General features: G+C 39.2%; 1 protein-coding gene across 2 annotated transcripts in view; it reads left to right on the forward strand.

The window, feature by feature from the left end:
* Positions 1 to 18,021, forward strand: part of ACADSB (acyl-CoA dehydrogenase short/branched chain) — a 46,154-nt gene extending 28,133 nt beyond the window's left edge. For both annotated transcript variants that reach the window (XM_031015710.3, XM_055352280.2), the window contains exons 3-11: positions 640 to 740; positions 3,365 to 3,571; positions 4,107 to 4,277; positions 5,948 to 6,073; positions 7,290 to 7,382; positions 10,098 to 10,187; positions 13,933 to 14,070; positions 15,940 to 16,039; positions 16,571 to 18,021. In XM_031015710.3, the coding sequence (XP_030871570.1) occupies positions 640 to 740; positions 3,365 to 3,571; positions 4,107 to 4,277; positions 5,948 to 6,073; positions 7,290 to 7,382; positions 10,098 to 10,187; positions 13,933 to 14,070; positions 15,940 to 16,039; positions 16,571 to 16,641 (1,097 nt within the window). In that variant the 3' untranslated portion in view covers positions 16,642 to 18,021. The remainder of the gene's footprint in view (positions 1 to 639; positions 741 to 3,364; positions 3,572 to 4,106; positions 4,278 to 5,947; positions 6,074 to 7,289; positions 7,383 to 10,097; positions 10,188 to 13,932; positions 14,071 to 15,939; positions 16,040 to 16,570) is intronic.
* Positions 18,022 to 25,754: the final 7,733 nt, after the last annotated feature.

Genomic DNA, 25,754 nt, shown 5'->3' on the forward strand with positions numbered 1-25,754 from the left:
GTGGGGGATACTCCTGGCAGCTAGTGGGGTCGTGGCTGGGATGCTGCTCAACATCCTGCAATGCACAGGACAGCCCCAAAACAAAGACTCACCTGCCCCAAAATGTCAATAGTGCCAAGGTGGGGAAACCCTGTTCTGTATGACCATGCAGCTATGAAAAGGACCAGGTTAGATGGGATATGCTGACATAGAAAGATCATCAAAATATAGTTGAGGGGAAGCTAGGCACACACCAGTGTGTATCTCATGATTCCTTTGTGTGAACATGTATGTGTACAGGTAAGTATAGATGATTTTCAAAGAAAAGTTTTCAGAAAGAATACATAATAAATTTAAAATTAGTCACCTTTGGGTAGAGTGGAAATGGCTTTCATTTTTCATTTTGTGCTTTCTTTATTGCTTGTGTTTTTGCACCATCTACACATATCATTTATTTTGTGACGTCATCAAGAGTTACAAAGGGATATGGGGAACTACACCTTTCTATGTTAAAAAGAAAACTTTATAAATTCTATTTTAAAAATATAAGAAGGGTACCTGTGTATATTTTAAGTTAGTTAAAATGTAAAATTTTGTCAGCAAACTATTAATGTGACTGTCACTTTAACATAGACTTATCAGTAATTCTTTTTCCTACAGTTAAGAAATTTGCTCAGGAACAAATTGCACCTTTGGTTTCAACCATGGATGAAAATTCGAAAATGGAGAAATCAGTAATACAAGGATTATTTCAACAAGGGGTACATTTCATAATTCTTCCACTTTCAAGCTTCTATAATTAAATTCAGGGACTGTAATGATAGCATAATGAACCCTGCATTTCCCCGTCAAAATTATCTGTTTTCTTTTTTTGGTTGAAATCCTACTTGATATTTATGTACTTAAAAGTTCTTAAAAATGGAATTAACATTTTTTAATTAGAAATACTGTATATTTTAAGGAAAAGTTTGGAAGTAAGATGGTAATTTATTTGTATCTTTAGACCAGTGGTTCTCAACTGGGGGCAGTTTTGCCCTCCAGGGGACATTGGGCAACGTCTAGGGACATCTTTGGTTGCCACAGCTAAGGCGTGCTACTGGCATCTAGTGGGATAGAGACAAGGGATGCCACTCAACATCCTGTAGTGCACAGGACAACTGCCACAACAAAGAATTATCCAACCCAATGCCACCGTGAAGAAACCCTACTTTAGATAGTAAAACTTCATAGCATAGTTTATATTCTACCTGAAGCTCTATATAAGTGATAAACTTAGAAGCAGAGGTGATACATGAATTCCACATTAACCGGGCAACAGATTCCCATCTTCCCAAGTCACATAGCTCTTTAATGGAAATACAACATATGAAATAGATACAAGTAAAACCGCTCTCACTGTGAGTAGGGGGAGAGGCTATTAGCATAGGGGCTTCTAGAAGAACATTTTAAAAATCACCGCACGCATCATTTCTCACTTCTGCAGAGGTATAAAATTTTTTTTTTTTAATTTTTAATACTAAAGATGTCCCAGAACAAGTGGCTGCTATTCAGAGCCATTGGCCTAAATCTTGTCTGCCATCCAGTTTGAAAAATAACCATTGCCACTTAGCTAGATAGTTTTATTTATTTCTGTTTTAAAGCAACCAGCTTTTTTATACCGTGTGTAGTAGCGATTCTTCCATCTTTCTTTTAGCAGTCAAACTCTTGGGAAACTGGAATCTTATGTGGAGCCATAGTGGTCAAACAGGAGGCCGATGTGGAGAACAGATGGACTCTGTGAGTCCATTTCTCAGCCAGGTTTTATTTCTATTGCTTGCAGACCCTCTAGGCTTCTGGGAGCAGTCTCACGGTTTCACAGTGTGAGATCTCCCCTGCGGTGGTCGTTCCTGCAGCGGGGCTGTCTGCAGAGTGATGCATTGCCTGCACCCTGCTACTCATCTCCACAAACCACTCCTGTGCAGATGCAGCCTCACCTGCCTTCTCACTCCCATTGTCCTGGGTTTTTGGCATAATGGCTTGCAAAAACACTATTTCCACTTTCGGAGAGATTAGTGACTTTTTTAGAGAAGCAATGTCTCTGATATCTGTTCGAGTCATTGTAATGAGGTTTTCGGAGTGCCCTCCTCAGTTCTCAGGCAAACCCAGATCCTTCCGTTCTTCCTCGTTTCTGGTTTTCTCACCATTCAGTCGCTCCCATTTCTGGTTCTCTTTTCCTGTTGTAGCCCAAAATGTAACAGCCACAGCCCTGACTGCAGCATAGTGTGGCTCCAGGAATGTCTAGAGAGAGACTAAGAGAATTATCCTTCTATTAACAGCTGTGGGTTTTGAATTACACATGCACACATTCTCTTTGTGAAATTGAGAGTACTATGTGAGTTTCAGTAACGATGGAACTGGGTCGTTGGAAAGGCTTGGCTGGCACTGGTCGTGTTTACCAGGCCCTCGTGCTTTGGCTAGTGTGGCTCTAGCAAACACCACCACATGTTCTCTGCTAACCATCCTGAACTTATGAAGTGGCGTAAAAGGAATGGTCATTCAATTATTAACTTGGCTGAAAAAGTCAAGGCGAAAGAGCCTGACTAGAAGAAACTTTGCCAAATGAAACTATAGACATCCCATTGAGGAGTAGGTTATTTTCTTCTGTTTCCTTATTACATTGAAATCAGCATAAGGTGGGTAGGGCACGTTGAAAAATCAAAACCCCACCTACCTTCTTTCAGCAGGCAACAACAGTTCTTAGCAAGAAAGATCATCTAAGTATATAAGATATTTTCTCATTCCATTAAGCTACCCTTTAAAGCATTTTACCCCTCATTATTTTTTGAATCCCAAAAGGAAGCAGATGATAGCATATAATTTTATCCTTTTCAAATATACAGTTTCTGTTACAGATTTTTTTGTTACTTATGGCAAAATTGCTATACCAAATTAAAATAAAATATAAATACAAAATTTTAAAATTAAGAATAATTATGGTGGCTGGGCACAGTCGCTCACGCCTGTAATCCCAACACTTTGAGAGGTTGAGGTGGGTGGATCACCTGAGGTCAGGGGTTCGAGACCAGACTGGCCAACATGGCGAAACCCCATCTCTACTAAAAAAAAAAAAAAAAAAAAAATTAGCTGGGTGTGATGGTGGGCACCTGTAATCCCAGTGACTTGGGAGGCTGAGGCAGGAGAATTGCTTGAACCCAGGAGGTGGAGGTTGCAGTGAGCTGAGATTGCGCCATTGCACTCCAGCCTGGGAGACGGAGCAAGACTCTGTCTCAAAAAAAAAATAATAATAATAAATATGGTTACAGTTTATTTTTTAACTTGTTCTTGCAAGAAATTTCGCCATATAAAAATAGCTTTCTTAATTTATGTTGCCTTGTTTTTTCTTTAGTTGATGGGTATTGAAGTTGACCCAGAATATGGAGGCACAGGAGCTTCATTTTTATCCACTGTGCTCGTGATAGAGGAATTAGCCAAAGTTGATGCATCTGTGGCTGTCTTTTGTGAGATCCAGAACACACTAATTAACACACTGATTAGAAAACATGGAACAGAAGAACAAAAGGCCACCTATTTGCCTCAGCTCACTACAGAAAAAGTGAGTTGAGATGAATTGTTGATCTAATGGATCTAATCTTTAGTAAGTTTACAATATTTTCGGGAAAAAAGTAGCTGCAATGTCGACTTTACTATCCAAGACCACAATGCAGTATCATTAATTCAAGCAATGCTTGATAAATTAATGCTGCTGGAAAAGTACACTCTACCTCTTATTTGCCAGTTGGAAATTTAGAAAATAATCATGAGATAATAAAATTATTTCTTTTTGTCCTAATTATATTTTCTAATACCTTTGTTGATGGTTTCATTTACGTTATGATGTCTTTCTACTGTAATTATTCAAATCAATTTCAATGAGTCTGTGTTCGTAAGTCTTTAAATTTGTCTTAGACAAATAGGGTATATTTTTGGAAAATAATACTTTCAGAATACCATTGCTATTTTCATAAATATAGGCTTTTTTAAAAAGCAGCTAAAGATTTGATTTACAAATATCCATTTTTCCATAAGTATTTGTTATACAGAGTATAAATACAGTTATTAATTTGGACATTTTTTTCTCCCATATGTAGGTAGGAAGTTTCTGCCTTTCAGAGGCTGGAGCAGGTAGTGACTCATTTGCTTTGAAGACCAGAGCTGATAAAGAGGGAGATTATTATGTCCTCAATGGATCAAAGATGTGGATCAGCAGTGCTGAGCACGCAGGGCTCTTTCTGGTGATGGCAAATGTAGACCCTACCATTGTAAGTTTGAAAACGAAATTTCTTTCTTTTTCCAAACCCCTTCTTTTCTCTTCCTTTATCTTTTCCTCCTTCTGTTTCCTTTTTAGGACTTCATCTTGAACTCTTTAGTCTTCTCAGTACTGAAAATGTCAGACTTGAGCTGGCATTTTTTCACTTCATTAATCTCCTAAAGTAAATATTGTTGACAAAATTATTAATTAGAATTGGCCCACCATATCTGTGGATTCAACCAACTCTGGATTGAAAATATTTGATTAAAAAAAAAAATTCTGCAAAGTTCCAAAAAGTAAAACTTGAATTTGCTTTGTGCCAACTACCATATTGAATTCACGTGAATAAAGTGACATGCATGTATTGTATTAGGTATCAAATAATCTAGAGATGATTTAGAGTCTACCGGAGCATATGCATAGGTTATATGCAAATATTACACCATTTTATGTAAGGTACTTGAGCACTGTCAGATTTTGGTATCCATGGGGGGTCCTGGAACCACTCCCCCACAGATATGGAGGGATGACTGTTTGTGGAGGACCAACTGTTACTTAGCTCCTAATGTGTTATGTAGGAAGCTAATCTTTTTTCTTTTCTTTTTCTTTTCTTTTTTTTTTTAATATGGAGTCTCGCTGTATCTCCTAGGCTGGAGTGCAGTGGTGTGATCTCACCTCACTGCAACCTCCTCCTCCTGAGTTCAAGCGATTCTCCTGCCTCAGCCTCCCAAGTATATGAGACTACAGGTGTGCACCACCACGCACAGCTAATTTTTGCATTTTTTGTAGAGACAGGGTTTCGCCATGTTGGCCAGGCTGGTCTCAAACTCCTGACGTCGGATGATCTGCCTGCCTCGGCCTCCCAAATTGCTGGGATTATAGGCATGAACCACTGCACCCGGCCCTAATCTTTAATTTTGTTGAATTTCCAATTTCTGTTTAGTAATGAAGAATTTAAGTACCTATTTAGTACATTTATTTTTAAGAATATTTTATTCAGTTGGAAAATAGACATATAGCAAAATAATAAATACATTTTTTCACCAGTAAATACAGTATTTTCACTAATGTAACAATTGAATTAAATTGTTAAAACTTTTTTTTTTTTTTTTGAGACGGAGTTTCGCTCTAGAAGCCTAGACTGGAGTGCAAGGCTGTGATCCCAGCTCACTGCAACCTCCGCCTTCTGGGTTCAAGCAATTCTCCTGCTTCAGCCTCCTGACGGGTGCCTGCCACCACACCCAGCTAATTTTTGTATTTTTAGTAGAGATGTTGTTTCACCATGTTTGCTAGGCTGGTTTCAAACCCCTGACCTCAGGTAATCTGCCCGACTCAGCCTCCGAAAGTGCTGGGTTTACAGGCGTGAGCCACCACGCCTGGCCTAAAACTTTATATAGTAAAATTAAATTGAGAACATGGCATTCTCATGATTATATAATAGTGTAATAATAATTTTAATATTTATGATGGTCTCTGAAAAAGTGAAACAAATGATAAGGTTCTATAGTTTGGATCTGATGTCCTCTAGCTGCTCTCGTTTCATAATGCCCATGTTGCAATTCTGAGTCCATTAGTATTTATTACCAAAGTCCATTTTTAGTTTTCTTTTTACTTAAACTCTTCAGAAACAAGGCGTTTTATAAATCCAAGTGGTAATAGCGTTTTAATTCTTCTTTTTAGGGATATAAGGGAATTACCTCCTTCTTAGTAGATCGTGATACTCCGGGCCTTCATATAGGGAAACCTGAAAACAAATTGGGGCTCAGAGCTTCTTCCACCTGCCCATTAACATTCGAAAATGTCAAGGTGGGTATCGTAGACTAATCAGTAAAAGACTGATGTGAAATAAGCCTTGCATGGAACCACAGGAGGTGTGCAAGACAGGTGTCAAAATATTAAGTGGCTATAAGCACACGCAGGAGAGTATTTTGTAAAACCATGAACAGTGCTCTTTAGTCTTGACCAGATAAATGTACTTTTCACAAAAGTGGAAAACTTTCTGCCCAGAAGCTGTCCTGGGAAGCAAGTGCCAAGAATTCATCCCATTTATGTTTTATAACTTATGTGCTTCTGACCACGTATACTTTATAAGCTTGAGACTTGTGAACCAAATGGGGCTGCAGAGAAGGAAGTCTGGTGTCACTGCACTAAAGGCCACAAGATGGGGGTGTTGCTCAGTGAGAGCGGAAACAGCCAGGCTATTAAACGTGAGCAGCAGAAGATCCAGATCGTTAGTGCTGATGCTGGAGAACTCTCTGTAGGTGGGGCGGGTGGTGTCGGCTTTTCCACCACTCATCACAGAGCTTGATCTTTTTTTGCATGGCTGTGGGGAGCGAGGGGGAGGATGTCTTTACAGATGTCACTGGGGCCTCATTACTTCACCCCAACTGTTTTCCTCATTCTTACTTTCCCATTTCTTTCTCCATTCTTCCTGCTCTCTCCCCCAACTACCCATATTACAAAACTAAGTATAGTTTTTTATTATTCTTAATTCTTTTTTTTAAACTATGAATAAGCATTTTAGTCTGTTTCTTCTCTCTTGCTCTTTCTTGTGCATACACCTGTGTACACACATGCACACACACATATACCCTACTGTTGATTTTTATGAGGGTGAATGGTCTCGACAGCAGAAAGGCTTACTACACTTGTTTTTGCAAGTATTTGTAGATCTTTGTAGTTCCTAATATGTTATCTCACACTGTAGCCTACAGATAAGAATTGGGGGGGAAAAGTATTAATTTATGTTATTGATGAATTCTATGAGATTCCCTTACTCTAGATTCACTCATCCATTCAATACCTGTGCAAGGCTCTGGAGGATGCAATCATGAACAGCATGGACTTGAGTCCTTTTCCTCAGAGAGCTGTGGAAAAACAGCGTAGAGGGAGACACAGATGCCGGCAAGTTCTGTGAGAGGGCTAGCACACGAATTGAGAGTCTATGCGTACTTACAAATATATAATCAAAATGAATCATGGAAAATGAAACTGAGAAATAAGTGCACATTTGTATTTTCAGGTTCCAGAAGCCAATATCTTGGGACAAATTGGACATGGCTATAAGTATGCCATAGGGAGTCTCAATGAAGGTAGAATAGGAATCGCTGCACAGGTAAGTCAGATTTAAACTCTTCCATGATGTGAGTCAATTAAACTGTGAAAAGAAAAAAATGCAATGAGACCAGTGAATATTTGGAAGCTTATGGACACAAGATGGCACCGTTCCCTTACATGAGGGATAGAATGGCTTATCATTTCTTTCAAATTCCCTTTTGGTCAATTATGTAAGTGTCCATAGAACCAAACAATGGCTTGGTGGTAACAGTGTTTCTGCTTTGAGAACATTAAAGTATTATCTAATACCTGAACCGATAGCTTTTAAAATGTATTGTAAATTAAATATGGTACTTTAAAAAAAATCAACTTTTCAAAGCATGAAATTCATTCTGGAAGGAATTTTTTACATTAAGAATAAATAATATTCATTCCACTGTGTAGTAAAGATCTCTTATCTGTAGTTAATAAAAGATTTGTTGCTTACTGTTTTGCATGTGAAAACTGGGCAAGTTTTTTGGCGGCACATGAAATAAAATAGCCACAGTTAAGTAGATACATAAAATGAGAACTATTCAAAATTTTTTTTTACCAAATTTGGCTTTTATAATGCATATTGCATTTTTCTATTAAGTAATTATCAGTTATTTTGTTAATCTATTTGTTATAGATTAACAAAATGAATAAAGGTCTTTGGCTTTAGTGTCGGTTTTGTAGAGTGTATATATATATATATATATATATATATTTTTTTTTTTTTTTTTTGAGATGGAGTCTCGCTCTGTTGCCCAGGCTGGAGTGCAGTGGTGCGATCTCGGCTCACTGCAAGCTCCGCCTCCTGGGTTCATGCCATTCTCCTGCCTCAGCCTCCCGAGTAGCTGGGACTACAGGCGCCCGCCACCACGCCCAGCCAATTTTTTGTATTTTTAGTAGAGATGAGGTTTCACCGTGTTAGCCAGGATGGTCTCAATCTCCTGACCTCGTGATCCACCCGCCTCGGCCTCCCAAAGTGCTGGGATTACAGGCGTGAGCCACCGCGCCCGGTGTTTGTAGAGTATATTTTTAATCAGTGATTATACAAAACTCAAGAACTTAGAGCTTTTCAATTTTGAAGATGTTACATATAAGCTATTGGAATAAATATTAGATTATTACTCTAGATCTTTTTCTGCTGCTGTTACTTTGCTATTTTTAGACCAAAACTTAGTCCAGTTTTCCTACAATGCTAGACAGTGTGTCACTAAAGAATATTGTTTTATCAGTTCTCTTAAAAGTTTTTCTGTGATTCAACTTAGACATGACATTAGAAACTGCAATACTAGAGCTCATTTTTTTCAGACATATAAATAATATAGATGTTCTGGCAATAAAATACACGGCCTGGGCTTCCGTTTAATTACTCCAAGTTATCTAATAACCTAATTAAAAGTTAAGATCAGGTAGTTACTATCTCAGTGGATGCCTTTGAGAGGAAGAGGCACATGGAGTATAACAGTGAACTGAAGGCATCTGTCCTCGAAACCTTGCAGGCAGAGAGAATTCAGTTTTTCAGTGTTTGTAGTAGAAACATTTTACTGAGGTAGAAAAGCCCATTTTGATGGATAACTCATCATTTCAGTCTTCGTGTCAATATAGGGTATTATTTATGTACAAATTTTAGCTGTAAGGGTATAGTGACATCATCTTATCTCACAGCCAAGAGTGCAGTGAGTCTGCTGCCTCATTTGAATTTGGGGTTTGTGGTTTTCTTGTGCCTTTAATTTTTAATGTATTATTCTGTTCTCTAGAGAGTTCAAAATAAAAGACTAAAAGAAAATGTGAATGAATACTAATGAAATAAATTGATAAGTCTGCTGGGCATTTCCCCCAAAAGCTTTAGCTATTGATTTTCTAAAACCATAATTTGACATAATTAGTGATTTAGTGGCTACCTAATGTTGAAATTTAGAAACCATTTCTAAGCTTGAATCATATAATAGATATGAAAATTGGTTAGCAGTGAGACAGTTCAGCTAAAATTGTCACCACGTCCTGTGTAAATTAATGTTTTTACTAGATGCTTTCTATCCATTGTTCTCAACCCTAGCTGTGTATTAAGTCACTAAGGAGTTTTACAGAGTTGAGGTTTAGGTCACACTCCTTCACCTACTCTACTCCCAAGATTTGGATTCAGTCATTAGGCCTGGGTATCAGTATTGTTTTAAATCAGATTCCCCAAATGATTCTATGGTACAACTCGGGTTCAGAACCACTGCTCTCTTATTCTAATGCCCTCCCATTGAAGCTCTCATTAATCCTAATCATATACAAAATAGACGGAAAGGTAGAAAGTTAAGAAGTGACCTTCCATATTTTACTTCTGGAAGAACTGGAGGGCATTCCTCTGTAGCCTTCAAGGCCAGTTCTGAGCAAAACTTCTATGGCTCACTTTATACCTGGAGAAGAATCAAAGCTTAAAGAAGATTCCTAAAAAGTAATCTTAACCTAAAAAGGTTGTGTGAACACAGCCTTGCTGGGAGATTTACCTCTGCTAGAATTAAATGTGCTCATATTCACATGAAATCACTCAAAATTTTCTCCCAATTATTGGAAGTTCAGTTCTACAAATGCAGTGGGTGAGGTGTGTGTTATTAACACACACCTCACCACCTCAGCATCTCCAGTTCTTCCCCTACCCCAATCATTCAATTTATGTTTAGAAGGAATTCACAACTTGGATAATTAAACTTGTAACAAAGTAAGAAATTCTGATCTTATTTTTTTGTTTTAACAGATGCTGGGACTGGCTCAAGGATGTTTTGACTACACTATTCCATATATTAAAGAAAGGATACAATTTGGCAAAAGACTATTTGATTTTCAGGTATGTAATTATTAGGGTCTTTCTGCTGTGCTGGACTTCCCCAGCTTCCTGTTAATGAAGGGCTGTGTTGAAATCCATGGAGGGAATCCCTTCAGGGGGATTTTAATGGGAGATGGGTAGGGGAGGAAAGAATAGGTCTCAGGGAGTGTACCTGTGAATGCCTTGATCTTTGCCAAGGGCAGAGCAGTAGTCCTTGAGGCCCAGGATATCTTGGTGAGCACTGTGAAGCTGTCTCCTTACTGCTTCAGAAGCTCAGGACAGGGGGTCTGGAGTCAGACTTCCTGGATTCAAATCCTGGTTCTTTCACTTACCAGCTTTAGGCCTTAGGCAAGTGACCTCATTCTAGTCTTAAACTGCCTCATCTGTAACATAAAGGTAAAACTACTTACTTACCCAGTTTTAAATGAGGTATGTGTAAAGTGTTTCACACATTGCATTGGTATAGCATGTGCTCAGTAAATGGTAACACTTGTTATGGGTCCCCTATTCAGACCAGAACCATGTGGTGATCCTCAGAGGACTGTACTTTGATACCTACGTCTCATGGAAGATACAGTTTGCTGCATTAAATACAAATGAGGTGCAGTCAGCCAAGCACTTGGGTAATACTGATTTGGTCTAGTGCTGCGGCTTCTCAGAGCTCACCAGGCAATCTGGGGATTCCTTGGTGGCAGTGGTATTCTTCCTGCCCTCCTTGAGATCTTGCCAGGGTGGGGGCAGCCTGGAGTGGCAGCTTACCAAACCTTTTAGGCAACCTGAAGGCATGTCACCTAAAATTCCAGAATAATTACTTTACATGGTTGCAAAACCTCCCCTTAAGCAGCTCTAGGCTCCAAGTACACTTTATGATTGCATTGCCAACTGCATGTTGCATTGTCTTCAGGTTTATAATAATGACTAGGCATCCTACAAGCACACTCAGATTGCACATGCGTAGAGATACGAGGCTGTGGACATGCACAGTCAGTTCAAGACCCAGAAGGACTGAGAGTGGCAGGCCTGGCCAGTGCCTACCACAGCCCATGCTGTCATTCCCATCTTATGCCTAGGAACCTGAAGCACACGGAGGCTGAGTTCCCAAGGTCATAAAGCTAATATGGGGCCAAAAGTAGAGGTTTTTTTTTTTGTCTTGGCTTCTAGTCGAATTTTCATTATACTAGAGTACTTTCTCAGCCAGCTACCACAAAGATTGCAGTGAAAGAGACAGAATGTAAAGGTTGTTTTGAAGGGAGGCTTTTGATCTTCTTTATGCACAGGAAACTATGTTCTTGTGCATATAGATAGATAGATCAATAGACAGAAGGGGTCAGGTATACTAACAGGTATAATCATAATGACATCTTTAGAGATGCCTAGTATGGGTAGTTAAAAGAACACTTAGATTTTTAAAATTTAAGTATTTATTTATTTATTTATTTATTTATTTATTTATTTATTTATTTTGAGACAGAGTCTCGCTCTGTCACCCAGGCTGGAGTGCAGTGGCGCTATCTCGGCTCACTGCAAGCTCCGCCTCCCAGGTTCACACCATTCTCCTGCCTCAGGCTCCCGAGTAGCTGGGACTACAGGCACCCGCCACCACGCCCAGCTAATTTTTTGTATTTGTAGTAGAGACGGGGTTTAACCGTGGTCTTGATCTCCTGACCTCGTGATCTGCCCGCTTCGGCCTCCCAAAGTGCTGGGATTACAGGCGTGAGCCACTGCGCCCGGCCTAATTTATTTTTTAAAAATTTTGTGGGTACACAGGTACCCATAAACATTTATGAGGTACATGAGATGTTTTGATAGAGACATGCTATGTGAAATAAGCACATCAAGGAGAAGAAATTTTGATCTTAAAAAGCAACATTATTATAGCTGTATAATGCTTTGATTAAAGTTAGTAGAGTTTTTTCTAACACATTATCTTATGTTTGCTTTGCATGCATTCGTTCATATCTTTCTGACCTCGAGACTACATGGTCCTTGAGGGTAGAGACCAGCCTATTCATCTTTATTAATTTCAATTGTTTATTCAGTATAGATTTATTTAGCATGTTCTCCATGCCAGGCCTTGTGTTCACAATGTAGTTAGGGAACGAGTATTCAGCAATGGTGAGTTCTTGTAGAGCAGGAGACATGCCTCAGTCACTTTCCTGCCTCTCTCAGTACTTAATGTGGCAAATGGAATAGACAGCATGGATGGTGACTGTAAGTTTAATTGAACTGAATGTAGTTTGCAAAAATAATCAGAATCTCTGAGTTCCACATAAAAAGCCAAATTCCTAGAACAGTGATACTTGTATAGAAACAGACAAATTCACTGATGGAACAAAACAGAAAAGCCAGAAATAGACCCATGCATGCAGCAGATTTGATGTATGATAGAAATGGCATTACAGATCACTGAGTGGGAATATTCTTTCTACGTGAGAAAATAATGAAACTGTATTCCTACCTCACACCATACATACAAAATAGATGTCAGATGTAAAGACGTGATCTTAAAAGCAAAACTTTAAAGATTTTAGGAGAAAACAGAGAATATCTTTATAACCTCATGGTAGGAAAGGTTTTTGTAAACAGACACAAAAAGGACTAATCCTAAAGATAAGATGGGTGGTAAGATTGGTAAGTTTTTTTCCTTGAAATATGCCATAAAGTGAAAAGATAAATCACAGGGGAGAAGATAATGACTCTGCACATAGGTTTGTGGGTGTTTAACTTACTATTATGCTTTATAGCCTACATATACGGAACATCGTCTCTTTTTGTACATACGAAATTGTTGTGTGTATCACATATTTCAGAAAGAGAAAGAGAAGAATCTGTAGGGTATTAACAAACAGTGCTGTTTTTCTCCAACTTTTCCCTCCCTTTTGTTTAGGAAAGGCCATTCCTGGGATTCGTGTGTGATTGCCTTAATCAAGGTTCACTGTCTTAATATTCATCACACATTATTATAATTATTTAATTGTCTGTTCTCCCTGCTGGACTATGTATTATAAATCATGAGAACAAGGAACTCTGGCTGTAATGTTCAGTGTGCTGCCTCCGTCACTCAGGGCAGTGCCTGCCATTTCAGAGGTGCCCAATAACTATCTGGGTGGATGGATAGGTTAGGCATGAGAAACATTTCAGTTTGTAGTAAACATCTGTGCCTGTTATTTGCAGGAAATTGTTTATAAATGTTAATGTTTGTATTCTGGCTCACTAAGTTAACTGTTGTTTCTTTCATTGGCAAACATTTAGTGTGGACCTAATCACCCTCTAAAATTTCAGGGTGGTAGTAATTGGTGCTTCAAATATTCTTCATTACTTTGTAGCTAACATTTTTTAATGCCTGGAAGCCATATGCAAAATCAAAATTTTCTTAAGTCAAGCAAATAAAGAATATATTCAAAGTTTTGCTGTGCCAGGATTTCATTTAAGCTCAATTTTGATCAAAAGAGAGTTGAAATAATTATTAAATATAACAGTCAAGTTTTTAAACCTAACTTTGTTATACTTTACTATTTAAATCTTGAAAATCATGAAGACTTACATGAACTTTGAAGTTTTTCTAGGAAAAGAGGATTTAACAATACTTATAGTGTCACATTTCATTTTAGATTACTCATTTTAAAGTATTTAAAAGACGTGAATGTAAATTTCCTTTGGGGTGTATTTTGAGTCTGTCAGTGTTGTGTATCTAGGCAGGACTTTGAGGTTGAGGTGCTTGCTTTTTTGAAATCATAATTCTCTAACTTGGGCCTGACTGTTACAGGGCCTCCAACACCAAGTGGCTCACGTGGCCACCCAGCTGGAAGCTGCAAGATTACTCACATACAATGCTGCTAGGCTTTTAGAAGCTGGAAAGCCATTCATAAAAGAAGCATCAATGGCCAAATACTATGCATCAGAGGTAAAAAAAAAAAAAAAAAAGGAAAAAGTAATTCAGCCTTTTTTGTTTTTTCAGATATATACTTATTAACATTTTCTCTTGGGAATGTTGATTGTACTTTGGTTGTTTTTCAAGTTAAGATAACATGGACTTTTATTTCTTACAATAGAAAAGCAAAAAAGGAAAACTGCCATAGGAAAACACTTGAATTCTGTGAGGTCTCAGTGTTTCGTTGAGTAGCCCAGCTCAGCTAGACCACCCATCTCAAACTGCCATAGGAAAACCTTCAGTTCTGTGAGGTCTCGATGTTTCATGAGTAGCCCAGCTCAGGTAGACCACCCATCTCAAATCCATGGCTGAGCCTCCTCTGAATCAGGGTGTCATGCCTATGGTGTCAAGTTCGGGCAAAGTGAATGCCGTGGAAGATGATGGGTCCATCATATGAACAAATCAGATTTAAAACACCAAGAAAAGATTGTCTAAAACTTTGTACTCATACATTTGCTTTCTAGAGCTAACACATTAGACTGAGGCTAGAGAATTTAGCCAAATCACTGGGCAGCTGTTTCGTAGCCTCAGCAGTATCTTATTCATTCCATGGCTTTAAATTCTCATTTAACCTCTCCAGCCCATAAATTAAATATCCTACCTCAACTTCTTTCTGAATTCCAGACTAACATGTCCAACTTCTGCTTCACCATCAGAACCTGAGCGTCATCTTGACACCCTGCTTTCCCTCACCCCCCACATTGAGTCCAGCATCATTTCCTATGATTCTACCCCTAAAAGATTCCTTAAATGGTGTGTTTGTCTCCCTCTCCACTGCCACCTCTGTACTTCAGTCACCTCGCTGCCCTCCTGGTCCCTGGTGTTTCCTCCCATCCAGCCTCTCTCCTTTTTCAAAGTGGCGGTGAGGCCATGTCACCTTCCAGCTTTAACCCTTCAGTGGCTTCTCACAACAAATGGAACTCTATCTGTACTAGATTCCAATTGCTGCTATAACAAATTACCAAAAAGTCAGGGACCTAAAACAATGCAATTTCATTTTCTGTCACTTCTAGAGGTCAGAAATCTGAAATGGGTCTCACTGGAATACAGGGGCTGCCTTTCTGCGGTTCTGGCGGACAGTTGTTTCCAGCTTCTAGGGGCTGCTCACATTCCTTGACTCGTAGCCCCTTCCTCCATCTTCAAAGCCAACAATGGCATGTTCAGATCTCTCTCTGACTCTGCTTCCTGTCTCCGTGGTCACGTCACCTTCCATGACTAACTCTCCTGCCTCCTCCTTTTCCTTATAAGGATTCCTGTGATTATATCACAGCCACCCAGATAATTCAGGGTAATCTCTCCATCTCGTGTCCTTACCCACATCTGCAGAGTCCCTATTGCCATGGAAGGCAGCATATTCACAGCTCTGAGGGCTAGGATGTGGACGTCCTTGAGGGGCCATTCTGCAGGGTCTCTGGCTCCTCCATTCTCTTTTCACATTTCACCCCAATCCCGGCCCACTGGCTGTCTCAGGGGCTGGAAGTTGAAGAGCTCATTCTCCCCTTGGAGGATTTCGACGTGTTGGTCCTCAGCTTGAAATGTCCCTTAGCTCGTCCATTAGGCCCCCAGTAAACATTTCCTGAATAAATGATATCTCTCAGCATGCAGATTCATGTGAACAATGCTCTAATTTCTTAAGAAAATGGGGATTCTGTGAATTAATAGGATGTTTTACAGAAATGGTATGGAGAATGGGACTGAAGAGACAATGCTAGTTTAGAAGATAACTTTAGTCCTTCCAGTGCCACTAACAGTGAATCCATGTTGCTGAAAATGTTACCCAGAAGTGTTTATCATGTATAAGTTATGTGGTTTCAGTGTGTGATTTGCACTTGCTTTTGGTAGATTGCAGGACAAGCAACGAGTAAATGTATCGAGTGGATGGGGGGAGTAGGCTACACCAAAGATTACCCTGTGGAGAAATACTTCCGAGATGCAAAGATTGGTAAATAGATTTTTTTTTTTACATTTTATTTTGTTTTATTTGCCTCTGTAGGTATTTTGGCTGTTTTATTTGTCGACTTTATCCTAGGCAAAAGCAATTTTAATTTCTTCAGTATATGTATGGTGGCTCTATTTATGTGGCTGGATTTTTTTCTTACCTCGTCCTTCAAAAAAATTGTTCTGTATTTTTTAAAAATATCAAATTGCCTTTTTAAATGCCTCAACAGGCTTTTTAGTAAAACTGCCACAAATAACAGTCTGAGCTTATGCATCGATTGTTGAAGAATCAAAATCTTCAACTTTTGTTTACACTTTAGTCAGTTTAATACTGATCCTGGACATCGAGAAACCAAATGGAAAATTGTCATCTCTTAGTCAAAATTACTGAGAAATAGTACCATATTCAGGGGACATGAAGTGATGTGACTAGTAACTGTTTTATAGCAAGCTCAGAGGTGATGTTTATAGAGCTATTTCTTGTCTTAACCATGCGCCAACTCCTCATTGTTCCTTCTGCTTCCTTTTGCTTAAGGTACGATATATGAAGGAGCTTCCAACATCCAGCTGAACACCATTGCAAAGCATATCGATGCAGAATACTGATGTCTGTAGGAGTGGGACCCCTCCCTGGTGTCACTGCTGTAAAATTTTAAACTGTTGTGTCTTGTTGGGAGTAAGTGCCTTGCATGGGAATAAACTTCCACAGCATTCAAATATTTTAATGAAGCCCTTAGTCAGGGTCCTGGGGTTGGCCTTTTTGGTTTTCTCTTTTCAGGCTGTTTAACTTAGGCACAGGAGATCCACTTTTAAACTTGGGAAATAAGCACCTGTATTTTTTTCCAAAACCGTTTTTAAAGCTGTATACACATACATATATATATTTTTAATTTGAGACAGAGTCTTACTCTGTCACCCAGGCTAGAGTGCAGTGGCACGATCTCAGCTCACTGCAGCCTTGACCTCCTGGGTTCCAGTGATTCTCATGCCTCATCCTCCCAAGTAGCTGGAACTACAGGTGTGCACCACCATGCCTGGCTCATTTTTATGTTTTTAGTAGAGATGGGGTTTTACCATATTGCCCAGGCTGGTCTTCTGGCTTCTAGATATCGCCCATCTTGGCCTCCCAAAGTGCTGGGATTACAGGGATGAGCCACCGTGCCTGGCTGGATATTTATATTATCATTCTAGTTTCAGAGTATACAGAAGTTTCATCCCATCATTTGGAAAATTAAAGGCATCTGAAGTACAATATTACTTATAGAAATATTTTATATTCCTATTAAATCTTAATCTTGTGGCATCAGAGAAATATTTGTTACATAGTAGGCAATTTTTATCCAATACGTTATAGATTCAACTCTAAGTTGCAAGTGAAGTCAAAACCGATGAAAATTTATTTAGAAAAATCTAAAAATTCTGGTTTTAAATATGAGAATCAGTGGAAAATAAGGGTATAATTTTGTAGGTCGTATGATTGAAGAAAGTATTATTTTAACAATGTAAAGCAATATGATTTGTTACTATAATTAACCTGTATAAAAGATACATTTTATGATGGTTTCAGTAGGTCATTTTAAAAACCAATGTGCATTAGTTTTCAAGTATAAGGTTTAAGTAATTTGGTTTAATAATCAGAAAATATTCAATACAGTGTTGGATATTCTGTCATGCACTATTTTTCAGTTGACAATTTCTGTATTTTAATTGAATACTGTTTCTTCAGTCATGGTTATTGCACTTTATCCTGAATAATAATTCAGAAATTGGGTTTTGGTTCAGTGATTCTCAAGAAAAAGATCTCTTGCCCATTAAGAAGTGTATCAAAATCTCATAAGGAATGAGGGAGAGAAGGGGGCTGTAGAGTTTGAAAAAGCATATTCAATATTAAAATAATTTTATATTTGGGAAGGCAAAAATGAATCTATTGTTTTGCAATATAGGTTATAAACAGGCAAAATGCAATAAAATATATATCTGGTTGTATTAGTCTGTTTTCATGCTGCTGATAAAGACATACCCGAGACCGGGAGGAAAAAGAGGTTTAATTGGACTTACAGTTCCACATGACTGGGGAGGCCTCAGAATCATGGTGGGAGGCGAAAAGCACTTCTTACATGGCGGCAGCAAGAGAAAATGAGAAAGAAGCAAAAGTGGAAACCCCTAATAAACCTATCAGATCTTGGGAGACTTACTATCACGAGAATAGCACAGGAAAGACTGGCCCCCATGATTCAATTACCTCCCCCGGGTCCCTCCCACAACACATGGGAATTCTGAGAGATACCATTTAAGTTGCAGTTTCAGTGGGGACACAGCCAAACCATATCATTCTACCCCTGGCACCTCCAAATCTCATGTCCTCACATTTCAAAACCAATTATGCCTTCCCAACAGTCCCCCAAAGTCTTAACTCATTTCAGCATTAACCCAAAAGTCTGCAGTCCAAAGTTTCATCTGAGACAAGGCAAGTCCCTTCCACTTATGAACCTGTAAAATCAAAAGTAAACTAGTTACTTCCTAGATACAATGGGGGTACAGGTATTGGGTAAATACAGCCATTCCAAATGGGAGAAATTGGCCAAAACAAAAGGGTAACAGGGCCCATGCAAGTCCAAAATTCAGCAGGGCAGTCAAATTTTAAACCTCCAAAATGATCACCTTTGACTCCACGTCTCACATCCAGGTTACGCTGATGCAAGAGGTAGGTCCCATGGTCTTGGGCAGCTCCGCCCCTGTGGCTTTGCAGGGTACAGCCTCTCTCCTGGCTGCTTTCATGGGCTAGCATCGAGTGTCTGCGGCTTTTTCAGGTACACAGTGCAAGTTGTCCGTGGATCTACCATCCTGGTGTCTGGAAGACGGTGGCCCTCTTCTCACAGCACCACTAGGTGGTGCCCCAGTAGGGACACTGTGCGGGGGCTCCGACCCCACATTTCCCTTCTGCACTGCCCTAGAAGAGGTTCTCCACGAGGGCCCCACCCCTGCAGCAAACTTCTGTCTGGGCATCCAGGCATTTCCATACATCTTCTGAAATCTAGGCGGAGGTTCCCAAACCCCAGTTCTTGACTTCTGTGCACCCACATGCTCAACACCACATGGAAGCTGTCAAGGCTTGAGGCTTCCACCCTCTGAAGCCACAGTCCAAGCTGTACATTGGCCCCTTTCAGCCACAGCTGGAGCAGCTGGGACACAGGGCACCAAGTCCCTAGACTTCACACAGCATGGGAACCCTGGGCCCAGCCCATGAAACCACTTTTTCCTCCTGGGTTCCAGGCCTGTGATGGGAGGGCCTGCCAGGAAGTTCTCTGACATGGCCTGGAGACAGTTACCCGATGGTCTTGGGGATTAACATTAGGCTTCTTTCTACTTATGCAAATTTCTGCAGCCAGCTTGAATTTCTCCCCAGAAAATGGATTTTTCTTTTCTATTGCATAGTCAGGCTGCAAATTTTCCAAACTTTTATGCTCTGCTTCCCTTATAAAACTGAATGCCTTTAACAGCACCCAAGTTGTCTCTGGAATGCTTTGCTGCTTAGAAATTTCTCCCACCAGATATCCTAAATCATCTCTCTCAAGTTCGAAGTTCCACAAATCTCTAAGGCAAGGGAAAGATGCTGCCAGTCTCTTTGCTAAAACATAGCAAGAGTCACCTTTGATCCAGTTCCCAACAAGTTTTTCATCTCCATCTGAGACCACCTCAGCCTGAATTTTATTGTCACTATTGCTATCAGCATTTTGGGCAAAGCCATTCGACAAGTATCTAGGAAGTTCCAAACTTTCCCACATTTTCCTGTCTTCTTCTGAGCCCTTCAAACTGTTCCAACCTCTGCCTGTTACCCAGTTCCAAACTTGCTTTCATATGTTTGGCTATCTTTTCAGCAATGCCCCACTCTACTGTTAGCAGTTTACTGTATTAGTCTGTTTTCACACTGCTGATAAAGACATTCCTCAAGATTGTGAAGAAAAAGAGGTTTAATTCGACTTACAGTTCCACATGGCTGGGGAGGCCTCAGAATCATGGCGGGAGGTGAAAAGCACTTCTTACATGGTGGTGGCAAGAGAAAATGAAGAAGAAGCAAAAGTGGAAACCCCTGATGAACCCATCAGATCTCATGAGACTTACTATCATGAGAATAGCACAGGAAAGACTGGCCCCCATGATTCGATGACCTCCCCCTGGGTCCCTCCCACAACATGTGGGAATTCCAGAAGATAAATTCAAGTTGCAATTTCAGTGGGGACATAGCCAAACCATATCACTGGTGATGCCACTTCTTCAGTATTACGGATTCTCAGTCAGAAGAGACCCCCTCTGTGGCCTGAGTCACCTCAGGAGGAAGGTGGACAACAGAGAAATGAGAGTTTTGATATTTTCTGAAAGAGGAACATGTGTTAGAGATGAAGAATCTTCCAAGGCTCATGCAGTTGCTTAGAATACTCATTACTGTTACATGAGAAACATTTTAGTACTTTAATGAAAGGATAATGTTTATTTAAAAAACCTGACTTTTCCAGAGTAATTTTGTTTTGCACATTCATGTTTATTGAAGTGGACTAATTTCTATAATGCAAATCAGAGTTAAATATTAAAAATTGTGTAAATACAATTGACATAGGAATTACATTAAAATATTAGGAAGAAACAAGGACAAATTTAGACCTTGAATCCGAAGAGATAAAGCCTACTTGACTTTCAAATAGAGAGATGATGAAAACCCACTCATTCAGTCTTTCGGAACAAAAAGACAGTCATCTGATAAGAGTAGGACATGGATGAAATGCCCTACAGGGGCCTTGGACATCTTTAATTTCGGCGATTATGTGAAAGAGGTGGACTTTACAGATAATGGAGCAGAAGCCAACATTAGTGAAAGGAATCCCAACTTCTTCCCATAGAATTAGAAACATGTGAAAGTACAATAAACTTCTTGTTCAAATTACCAGCATCAGAGAGCTTCCCATTTGCATCTAGACCTTGAATTTATATTTATTGATCAAGTTCTAATTTGTATGTATATTTTGTGCATATTCACCAATAACAGTTAAAATTAGTTATGTATTATAGTTAATATATGCACCTACCTTCTTCCGTTAGTGAATCAGTAAATGTGTTATTTTGTCATTTTTCCAAAGAGAGTGTTGTAGGTTTTCCCTGTAGTTCTTCCTTTATAGCTTTTCTTCTGATAACCATGACTTCAGGAGCTTTAAAACTATCTATCTTGCATTTATGTCTGGCGGAGAACTAGCCATTAGCCTCCTGAAGCCTGCCATCATTGTTAATTTGAGGACTGGGCTGTCTTGGGGCTCAGAAGGTAAAGAACTATTTGAGCAGATGTGTGTGGGCGGCACTGGATTCCACCCAACTGCCAAGTTAGTATTGTTAGAGATTTCATTTTACAACACAAAAATAAGCCTGTGTCAAAGATTTTAAAATCATGGAAAGTTAAACCTAGAAAGACCTCAGAGAACCAGCCAACCAACTCTCTCATTTTAAAAGTGAAGGATTCATAGCACAGATTACTTGCCTAAGATCATCCAGGAATGAAGACAAGAATCCAAATGTACTTGGGGACAAGAATTAGTCCCCAAATTCAGTGTTCTTCCTAGTATTAAACATTGCCCCTTTCAACAAATTTTGGATTTCATTCTTGTTATATTTCAGTACTCTTGTTGATTTATTTTAGGTTTAACTGGTAAAGAATGAACATTTCAGAAGTGTTAGGATTAGTCAGTGTCATCGCTTATGTATATGAATCACTTGCCAAAGACACTGGCTCTCCTCAGCTGTAACCAGCATGTCAAATGTGAAGATTATTGTGTGGGATCCTTTGGTTTCATTGTTATGATGTATTTTATAAATGTACTAGTTATATCCTTGTTTATGTATTTTTGCTGATCTTTCATAAAGCAGAATGGTATGTATCAGATTGTTTTAATGGTATATATTGGATTGTATTCGATGTTACAAAACCAATATTCTATGGAGAATGAAAAAAATAAAGGACTAAATTAACTGGAGATTTTTGGTACTCTTATAAAGCAAAATTGTTATACATACGGATGAAATAAGAAAATAATGTAATCTTTCTGTAAGATATATACATCTTTGTTTACCAAACCAATAGCTTGCCTCTCATATAAGCCAATTTTGTTTGTTTTCAGAGAAGAGGTCTTATAATGTAGACTAAGTTTAAATTCATGATACTAAAGAAAATGTTGCCAGAGGACCCTTTTTTTTAAATGGCAAAATAAGCAGCTCTTCAGTAGAGAGTTCACCTCTTCTGAGCGTATCCTCGCTGTACAGATATTATCTGGCTGATATGTATGCCTGTGCTTTATAGTGTTACTTTTAGAAAATGTATATTATTGCACTTTTTACTCAGTGGTACATTGTAGCCTAAGGCTATAGGAAATTTCAACTTATCTTCTCCCCATTATCCTCTACATCATTTTAGAAATCTAGGTATTAGTCCCTTTTTTTTCCCCTTTGTCATTCAGCAACATGTAGTGAGTGGTCGCTATGTCCAAAGTGCTGTGGACACTGAGCCACCACGCAAACATGAATAAGAACAGCTCCTTGTTTAAATGTGCGCCCATTCAGGTGTCTTTTCTATTCATCACAGAAAGATTGAGTAGAAAGCTACCAAGGTCACCCCTACAAAGAAATATTTCTTTACATCCATTAGAATGATAGCAGTAAGCGCTGACATCTCTTGAGCTCCTACCATGTGCTAGCCATGATTCTAGACTCTTGACACGTATTAACTCACAACAGCCCTATGAGGGAGGTGCTCTTTGTTATCTCATTTCATAGGCAAGGACACTGAGGCATAGAGGGGTTAGATAAGATGCTTATTCATAGATGGCAGAAATGGAACTCAAACTCCAGCAGTCTTGCTGATGAAGGCCCTCCTAGATTTATTCTTTTGGGTCTAAGTCTTGTTTATCTTCAGGAGCCTTCCAGTAAAATATCACCACCAACTAGTCCTTTATTCATTAATAATTCTTCATGAATGAGTTTCAGATACTTTGAGGCAGAGAAACTAGCTGAGAATGGGACCTTCGAGACAAATGGGTGTGGTGGAAACGTGTTTGGAGAGAAGACCTGGCAGAGTAGGTAAAGCAATGGGAAGATGCAGTTAGAAGGATGAGAAAAGCACTGAAAACAAAACTAAGGAAATACCAAATAATCTCACTCTAGAGTTTTGCCTGGGATTTGCTATGTGCCATGTTTGATTCTTGATCTTAAAAAGATAAAAATAAGTAATTTCTTGAGCCCAGGAAATTTGAGACCAGCCTGGGCAATGTGGCGAGACCCCTTTTCTACACAAAAACACAAAAATTAGCCAGGCATGGTAGCACATACCTGTAGCCGCTGCTACTCGGAGGCTGAGGTGAGAGGATCGCCTGAGTCTGGGAAGTCGAGGTTACATTTAGGTGTAATTGCATTCCAGCCTGGGAGACAGAGTGAGATCCTGTCTCAAGAAAAAAAGAAAAAGAAAGGAAAAAAAAAAGTAAAGACTCAAAGTTACCCTAGGGTGGGGAGAATGACAAAAAATCATGATAGAAATCTGAGTGGTGGCTACGCAATTATTTGTACGGATAGCTCACAATATAAGGAAAAAACCTTATTTTTTTTAAAGAAATCAAGGTAAGTAGAAAATAAGACGGGAAGATAGGCAAACATAGTATTATTTGTAGTTGCAAATGGGTTAAACTCAGATGTTCAGATGGTGCAAACGAAAAATTTAAATCCCAGCTACATAAAGTTAGAAACACCTAAAACAAAACAGCACAATAAAGTTGAAATAAAGAGTTGGAAAAAGACCATACAAATGCTACAAAAAGGAAAGCATGAATAGCAATGTTGATATCTAACAAAACGGAATTAAAGGCAAAAATAATTTTAAAGGCTATGTCATAAAAAGGAAGAGTTCACCAAAAAAGTCCAGCAGTCACAAACTTTATGTCCCTAACAACATAACTGGGAACTACATAGAGCAAAGCGAATAGAAATACAATGAAAAAAATTGACAAAGCCATAATCATAGTTGCTGACTTAGAAATCACCAAGTCAAGTGGAAGGTAAGAACAGATGTAGAGGATTTGGGTGGCGTAATTAACAGATTTGATAGAACTTTTTTGTTTCTTTTCAAATGCAAATGAATGATCATTAGAATTTTGTCTCAAAATTTCTACAAATTCCAAAAAGATAAATTTTACAGGCGGCACTCACTGTACACAATGATAAGTAAATATATAAACAAAAAAGATAGGATATAAAAAAGCTAACCACGCCGGGCATGGTGGCTCATGCCTGTAATCCCAGCACTTTGGGAGGCTGAGGCGGGTGGATCGCCTGAGGTCAGGAGTTCGAGACCAGTCTGACCAACATGGTGAAACCCCGTCCCTACTAAAAACACAAAAATTAGCTGGGCGTGGTGGCGTGCCCCTGTAATCCCACTAGCTACTCGGGAGGCTAAGGCAGGAGAACCTGGAGGCGGAGGTTGCAGTGAGCCAAGATCGCACCACTGCATTCCAGCCTGGGCGACCAAACGAGACTCCATCTCAAAAACAAACAAAAAACTAACCCTAGACTTTAAATAACCTGGATTAATTAATAAATAAAAATATAAAATACAAATTGTTGGCCGAGCACGGTGGCTTACGCCTGTAATCCAAGCACTTTGGGAGGCCAATGCGGGTGGATCCTTTGAGATCATGAGTTCGAGACCAGCCTGGGTGGCGAAACCCTGCCTCTACTAAGTAAAATACAAAAGTTAGCTAGGCGTGGTGGCTCGTGCCTGTAATCCAAGCTACTCAGGAGGCTGACATGGGAGGATTGCTTGACCCTGGGAGGCAAAGGTTGCAGTGAGTTGAGATCACAGCACTGCACTCCAGGCTGAGTGAAAGAGCAAGACTCCATCTCAAAAACAAACAAACAAACAAACAAAAAACAAATATTGACAATGATGTGACAAGCCCAGGTCTCTTGAATCTTCAGTGCTTCTTGGAGGGGGTGCAAGAAGGCATGTCAGGGACATCCAGGGCGGCATGGTTTGTAGTAGTGGAAAGTTAGAAATGGCTGAGTAGGAGAATAAATAGGTAAATCATCGAAAACGCACACAAAAGCCGTTTTAAAAAAATAAGGAAGATCCGTGTATGGAGATGAAATCATCAAGTCATATTGTTTAAGGAGATAATAAGTCACACAGTATTTGTGCAGAACAATACAAAGCTACATATATTTCTGTAAATACAAAGGTGTATAAATTCTTAGGAAAAAAAAACTTGGAAATTAGCCAGGCACAGTGGTGCACACCTGTAGTCCTAGCTACTCCAGAGGCTAAGGCAGGAGGATCACTTGAGCCAAGGAGTTCAAGGCTGCAGTGAGCTATGATCATGCCACTACCCTCTAGCCTGGGCAAGAGAGTGAGACCTCATCTCTTAAAATATAATAAAATAAAATACAGAAAAAAGTGGAAAGTATACTGCCACACCAATAACCACATTTAACTCTGGGGGCCTGTGCTGGCACTGGAGGTCATTAGCATCATCAAATAGTAAATTCAAATATACTATTTGAATTTTTATATTAGGAATATATTCTTGTATTACTTGTGTAATAGGAAATATAAAATTAAAACAACCTACTGGGCTACTGATATCTTTTACTTTTGTGCATCATTCTCCCTTTAACTGATTTTTCTGCTTTTCTCA

This window comes from Gorilla gorilla, chromosome 8, assembly GCF_029281585.2.
Source record: "Gorilla gorilla gorilla isolate KB3781 chromosome 8, NHGRI_mGorGor1-v2.1_pri, whole genome shotgun sequence".
NCBI classification, from domain to species: Eukaryota; Metazoa; Chordata; class Mammalia; order Primates; family Hominidae; genus Gorilla; species Gorilla gorilla.